The sequence below is a fragment of the Polypterus senegalus genome, chromosome 2, assembly GCF_016835505.1.
Source record: "Polypterus senegalus isolate Bchr_013 chromosome 2, ASM1683550v1, whole genome shotgun sequence".
NCBI lineage: Eukaryota > Metazoa > Chordata > Cladistia > Polypteriformes > Polypteridae > Polypterus > Polypterus senegalus.
In genome coordinates, this window is record NC_053155.1 from 81,565,601 (window position 1) to 81,573,160 (window position 7,560).

General features: G+C 39.4%; 1 protein-coding gene across 1 annotated transcript in view; it reads right to left on the reverse strand.

Annotated features, from left to right (window-relative positions):
• The window catches only part of LOC120524385 (limbic system associated membrane protein), an 851,776-nt gene extending 846,749 nt beyond the window's left edge, over positions 1 to 5,027 (reverse strand). The window contains exons 1-2 of the mRNA XM_039746241.1: positions 5,015 to 5,027; positions 4,023 to 4,100 (exon numbers count right to left, since the gene is read on the reverse strand). Coding sequence (XP_039602175.1) covers positions 4,023 to 4,100; positions 5,015 to 5,027 — 91 coding nt within the window. The remainder of the gene's footprint in view (positions 1 to 4,022; positions 4,101 to 5,014) is intronic.
• Between the last annotated feature and the right edge of the window lie 2,533 nt (positions 5,028 to 7,560).

Genomic DNA, 7,560 nt, shown 5'->3' on the forward strand with positions numbered 1-7,560 from the left:
CACCACCCTGGTGTAGCCATATTCATAAGGTCAACAAAAGCAGCAGTATACACACTGTACTTTTTCATGAAGCAAAATTGTAGAATAAAAATGACATATCCCCTGCCTTGTAAGGGTTAACATATGGTCAGTCAAATGCTGGGCTGTTGAGCAAGAATGTACTCTGTGCTTAAAGTGCAAACTGCTTTTTTAAGAACTTCTTTTTTTAAGTTAAAATAGCCGTATGCCTTATTAGCCATAAAGTGACCTATGACTTAAAGAGGAACTGCTCTTTAAGAAGTAAATAAGCTCACAATATAAGGAGCTGCTTGGGTATTGTAAAGGGGGCTTCTCTAAAAATTATTGACTGATTGATGAAGCTCCTGTCTTCCTCAGCGTATGTATTCCACAGTTTTTCTGGTGCCCAATGTGGGGTGAGTGGCAGCTTCAGGCTCCAGGTCCGAGTCCAAGAGAAGGATCCACACAGGACCAGCGAATTAGTTATGACTGGTGAGATCAGCTCTGGGAAAAGTTAAGACTGGCTCATCCTCAAAAAAGGGCTGGGAGCCATGAGCCTCAGGCCCCCTCTCGACAGAAGAAACCGAGAGAGGTTGCTATTGCAGACAGGAGGTAAAGCTAACCAGTGAGTAACAGGGGGCCGATTCAATGGAACAAACGGTGTTGCACTTGCTGCGTCTGGTCATATCCTAAACTCAACGGGTCATGTGAGAGGCTGACTGTTTCATCAGAGGTAACTAGCGGCAAATACAGTATTTGCTTGACTGCCAGTCCGCTATTGAAATTGGTCTCTCTCAGTCGACTGGGGTAAAGGAGGGATGCAGTACGAAGGGTGGCTACCAGAAAGATATGGGAAGTACTCGTTAAGCAATAAAGAATAGGGTTGATTTGTTTTCAATCCTATTCTTGTAAAATTGATCTCAATAAAATCAATAAAATTATAAAAAAATAAATAAAGAATAGGGTATACTTTGGAAGGAACTGATGAGTAAATCTCAGAAGTTAAAGGGAAGATGCCGGAAAGAAAAGTATATAAGAAAGTAATAGTGGTACTGACGCAGGGTAGCGGAACGAACAATGAGTAATAAGGGGTCGAAAGGTCCGTGTAAAGGGGGCCAAACACAATTGGAGTCTCTGTTGGGAGGATTATTTTCAGAAGACCCTAGCGCAACAAAGAAAAAGGGAGGATCACCCTGAAAATATGTGGAGCAGAAGACTTAAAGATTTTAAACTGAACGTAAAAAATGGAATTAGCAAAGTAATGGCAGATGGCCCATAGAAGGTTCAGAAGACTTAAATAAGATACAAGAAGTAAGGAAAATATTATCTACAAATACTCAAGGATGGTGTTCGAGTGGTCCATACAGAATGGACATATTTGATAGGTGGGAGCTAGTTATAAAAGATAGGGCACTGGAAGCAATGCTGAAGAGGAATGAGTGACTGACCAGTCAGGTGAAAGTGATGGAGGAAAGAGAAAGTTATTCCTGGTAATGCAGAAACTTGCTACTCCTACGTTAGGAAAGGACTAAGACAAAGTAAAAGAGACTGTGAATATGCCAAAAAAGAAAAAAAGACTGGATGTTGATGTAGCTGTTATCCAACAACCATACTCAACTCAGTCATACTCATGGCGACTCCTTCTACTCTTCCTTCACCTTCGTCCACAGCTGCAGGTGAAAGAAGACCAAGGAGATGATTTTTATGGTGAGCAATATGAAAGGGAGACCAAACAGGAGGACCCCGATAATAAAGATAATGACTCTGATGATATAAATGCAGATGCAACAGCAGCGTGGAAAGGTCTGGTGATACAAGCTCCATTAATAGAAGTCCTGAACCTCCATTATGACCCAAACCAACCACTATCAGAGCAGAATCGCCCAACCTTGAGGGTCCACAGAAACTGGGATCCTCAGGAACTAAAAGCAGTGGTCCAAAAACTTCTTAACCCTAGGGAAGTTGGAGAAGAGGGGGCTACCAGCCTACTGTGGGTCACAATTCCAGCTCAGAATTCGGACGTCTCACAAATGACTCAACTCTTAGTGGACACTGGGGCTATGCGCTCTACTCTAGAATTGGTGACAGGGATCCCATCCTTGAATGAAATAGTAACTGTGTTAACAACCTCATGTCCTTCAGCTGTCTTCGCCATTGCTGGTGCAAGGTGATTTTACTTCTCCAATTATAAATCTTCATTTCCTCCTAAGCCTGTTGTGCCCAGTCAATCTACTTGGCCGTAATTTACTGGCCTGATTGGCTGTGAAATTACCATTTCTCTTAAGGGTTTTGAGCTGACTTCCTCTTTGATGGCTCTTCAGTCAATAAGCTGACCTTCATTTGCTGCCTGGGTTCTACATCCTTCCATGCACTTTCAGGAATGGCTTCTCTCTTGGATCTCTGCCGGATTACAGACAGTTCATTCCTTACATTGTACTGCATGGTACTTTCCTCATGACGTGGATCAATCATGGTTAACTGATTTTATTTCTTCAGCCATGCTGCCATAAGAGACTATCTGCTTACCTGTTCTGCTTGTATCTTTATCAGCATCTGTGTCTCTCAGTTTTATGCAAACCTCAAATCTACCTGGGTGGCTCAGTGCCCCATGTATCACTAACTAAAGGTGCATATTTCCAGTGGAAGGATGTTGGTCCATGGGTTTTAGAATGTTTAGAAAGAAGGGATTGGGTAGAGTCAGGTCAAGGTGTTTTTGGAAAGTACAGATGGCGTAGTTACTAAAGTCCTGTTACAACAGACAGCTTGGGTTTCCAGATTGCTTTGCCATCCGGGACCCCTGTTCCATATTAATCCCGCTCTAAATGCAGTACAAATGGATTGGATTGACATGCTTCCACTCACATTATGGGCACAGGGAAAAAACGATTATGGTAGAATTGCTCATGTTGAGGCTTTGATGGGCATGCACAATACTCATTGTCTCCAGAGGCTGAGGCTGGTATCACTTTAGTACACGAGGATCTCATAAAATGTGGCGCTATTATTCCTATGCACTACTCTTCTGTCAACTCTCCAATTCACTCAGTGTGAAAGGCTGATGGGTACTGGCGATTTGTTAGGGACATCAGAGGGGTCAATTATGGCACACATCCTAGAACTCCCATAGTTTCCAACCCTTCCACTATCCTTTCTTTGTCCCATTCACTGCTCAGTGGTTCACTGTTATTAACTTAGCTAATGCTTTCTTTTCTCTAACTGTCGATCCTGATTCACACTTTTGGTTTGCTTTCACTTTTAAAGGCCAACATTAATTACTAAAAGATTACAAAAATGATGTGACCCTAAAACAAAGACCAAAATGAAGGTAATAATTCTTGAGTGGTCTTGGCAAGGTCAAAGCCACCTCTGTTAATTCTGTATTCATGTTCTGTTATAATAAAAAGAACAATGGCTTGATAAGCTAAAGAAAAAATTGAAGACATCCATTGAACTAAAACTCATTAGTATCACCCAGAATTGCTCATAAGTTACTGCTATTGCTTGCAATAATAATATACTTACAAATATTTAAACTGATATTACTTTCTTCTGAGGTAGTGTATCCTTATCCCAGGACACAGCTTGTTTTGGGCCTTAACATGAAGTGATATCCTGAGTTAAATTGAAAAGTCAATAATCAGACTGGTCTCAGAATCAGACTTGTATTAGCTAGTGAGCTGGTCATATTGTTTCTAGGGATACAATCCATCTGGCAGCATTCAGTTGAGAGGGATTAGTTAGTCAGCTGGAAATATCATAGTAAACCTCAAAGTAGAAGTTTAAATAAAAAGGACTTCTAAATAGACCTTTTCTTGTACCTGTAAGCTACAAATGATGTACTAAATCAGGATCTCAGATTTATGAAAAAACCAGGGATCAAAGGCAGTCATGTACAAATAAAACCAGGGATCAAAGGCAGTCATGCGAGTGAGTGAATAAATGTGTCTGTTAGGACATGGAGAGTGCAGTCTTGGCATTACGCAAACAGAATGTTAGAAGAGATCAACAAACACATATCAACTCACCACTGCCTGAACTAGAGCGAGCAGAACTTCTGTATATATTGCCTTCAACCCATTTCCCTTGCAAGGAAGTTCCTGTCCCTGCAAAATAAAAGCACCAGTTTATTCACGTTCATCTGTGACTCAAAAACTGACAATAATCCAACCTCATCAATATCTTGACTTCATTTGTCATTTAAAATGATTGTGAACATAACATGTACATAACCAAATATAGTACATTTCAGGCATTCCTACTGAAAGAACAGAAGGAGTCCATTCAGAATTACTGAAGACAATACATTTATTCCAGAACACCACAAACTTTTGTTGACCTTAATCTGGTTTGAAGATCAGGATGGGAATAGATACTAAACTGTTCCACTCCCACTAATGCAGATGATAACGAAGCATACATACAGTAGTTCTAATAAAATGAAGCTTAGGCACTAATACAGGTACATCTCCATGCTTGACTGTAGGGGAGATGAGTTCTGAGTCATTTGTCCTGAGCTCCCACAATGCTGTGCAACGTTAATCCCAAATTGTCCAGCTTTATGAACACTTGTGTAATCCAGAGGTTTGTTTTTACTATTGTTATCATCATATTTGACTAACACCATTATCTAAGATGATCTAAACAATCAGGATAGTTTCCACTTGTTCACCTATGCATTCTTTACAGTTAGATCATAAAGAAATACAGAATGTGGCTTGCTCAGGGTCACACAATAAATCAGAGGTGTGAATTAATCTTGTAGTCTTCAGGACTAAAGTTCATTGCTTAAATCTGACACTATTTGTGCAAATCAGCTCCACCCTTCATGTGATATATTATTGGTTGTTTTACAGCCATAGACACCATCTTCCGAATCATGCTAGGTCTGTTTATTAGATTAACATACCAATGCTTTATGTGAGATGGATGTTTGACATCCTACTTGTGAATTTGAAGTAACAGACAACCCCATAATGTGACATCCTGACTAACAGACCTTTACTTTATTGTACAGTACATGCCTCATTCATATCCTTTAAGACAAAAAGATTCCAAAAACAACTCATGAAAGCTAATAGAAAATGACATTAGGATGAATAGCATTTTATTTATTTCATTTCTAGTTTATGACTGAAACAGAGGTAAACAGTGGAAGCTCTCTTTACTGCATATTTCTATTCTATGTCTCTGCACGGTCTTTATTTACTACACCTTCCACCAGTGTGACACTCTGGGTAGGTCTGAGTATTGTATGAAAAACTGCTTTCTCTCTTGGGTTCAGAATGCCTGGATTTTCCACAAGGATGCACAACATATGCTGCAGCTCATTATTATTGTTACTATGTCCTTATCATTACTACCATGAATGCAAAATATTTCATCAACATACCAACCAGCTGCTTTACATTATTTGGCACTGTAGCAATCACTGTGTGGCCCCACTGCCATGAGCCTAGCATCTTGTGAGCAGATGACAGGTATGCCTCTTTCAGCAGGACACATAAAGGCCAAAAAGTCAACTGTGATCCCTGTACATGTGCAGCTCCCTCACTCTACACATTTTTTTTAACCCTAGAAATATACTGCTGGACACATCCATGAAGTAAATTAATCATTTGTTTCTTTTGAACAATGTTAAACAGTTGAAATTGATAACAATGATGCATTATTCACAAATTCCCAGCCAATAAATTAGCCATGAGAATAGCTAATAAAGAAGCAAATCGCACATTTGTAAACTGTAACCATTTTTTCCCCCTGTTGGATACTCCATTGTGTGCACCTGATTTTTCCTTTAGTACTTAACGGCTTACTTGAAGTTTTGAAGTAAAATTACAAACACTATGTCATGAGAAAAAGCTTCCTGATAATGTTTCTAGGGGTAAATGGTATTTTAGTAAGTATCTACTTTGCAAGATCTATTGAAACAGTAGCAGTTGTTTTTTTTAAATGACTATCACTATGAATTTTTTTTGGTAGGGTACTAATAATCTAGGAAGAAACCAAAACAAGATAATGTCCTTAATATAGTCATTGAGATATGAAACCTTAAACTAGCATATTTAATTATGCAAGAAATCTATACATTGTCTATACATAAGTTTAAAAAAAGGGTTAACACAAAACAAATTGTCACAAAAAACTACAAGAAATATAGGCACTTTAAAATAAAATCAAAGACAGATGCATTATATTATACTAGCTGAAATACTCAGCGCTGCCCGGGAGGAAAATAAAGTATTTTTTACTTAATTGTTTGAGAAAAACAAAAAAAAAAAACAACTTTAAAAATAAATTAACGTACAATAAAGACTCACTAATGTACTTGTCTTTGCGGTCTTGTATGTATGTTATAATCCAGTTGACGCTCGGAACCAGCCAACTGTATTTAATTTGAAAAGCAACAGGGGCGCGGTGGTGCTTAAACATAAAGAATGCTGGGAGTCGCCTGCTATAAACTAACTGTGTAAGCTCATGCTGTTAAATGCACGGAATCCTAGAAAGTATTGAAATTGTCAGAACTACTCTGTCATCTCTCTCCTAGGAGGACTTGTGTTGCCAATGTGCTCACATAATTTCTGCATTAGCAGATAAGCGACTGTCTTTCTTCGGAGGTTTCCTTTTGTCTGTGCGCTGACCTCGCTTGCATATCCTCGGAGCTGGAGCCTTCACCCCGACTCTATGCCTCACTTCCAGGCTGGACAGACACTTGCACGCGTAGAACTCTATCCTTATATAATTTGATACTATCCGTATGTATGGTGTTCACATCAATACCCCGTATGTATGGTGTTTGCGTCGTCAATACCCCGTATGTATGATGTTTGCGTCAATTTGATACTATCCGTATGTATGGTGTTCGCGTCAATACCTCAACTCAATACAAGTTAGAGCCAGGCAATGGGACTCTGCCTCTGTAGTTAGAACATAACGTGGCAAACGCGGACGCAGTATTGCATGATTGGCTAAGAATGTTTGAATGCTTCAGTGACGCTGCTGGATGGCCGAATATAGTAAGTCAGTGTTGGTTCGAGCAGATAACAGTAAGTTCGGTTGGTTTTTGGAACTTTGGTTTGGTGGGGCGTACTTCCCAGGACTAACATTTTCGACTGACTTAAACCCTTCGACAGCTCCGGAATCGTAAGTAATTTAGAACGTATCGCCATTTGCTTGGTACGTCGAAATCTATCTTTGGGCAGTTTTGGTATCCGTCCTTCTGACATCTATTGGCAAACTGAGTAATGATGGCTGGGTATTAACAACGGTCATTGTTTAAATGACCATGCCAACATAATTATTACTCAGACTCTGATTAGAGTAATAAAATATGGTTTGTTTTGAAAATTTGTTTGCCAGGAAAAATCTAATGAGGTGCGCCGAAGAGCTGAGTGCACTTCTCACAGCCCCGTTTAAACAGGAAGCTCTTCGTTACATCGGCCGAAAAGGTCTATTTTAAGCACAAATCAGTGCCATGATAACAAAATCATTTCAAGGACTTAAAAAAAACAAATAGTTCTTTGCAGAGAAAGTATGGATTTCACAAACATAGAATTTGTAGCACGA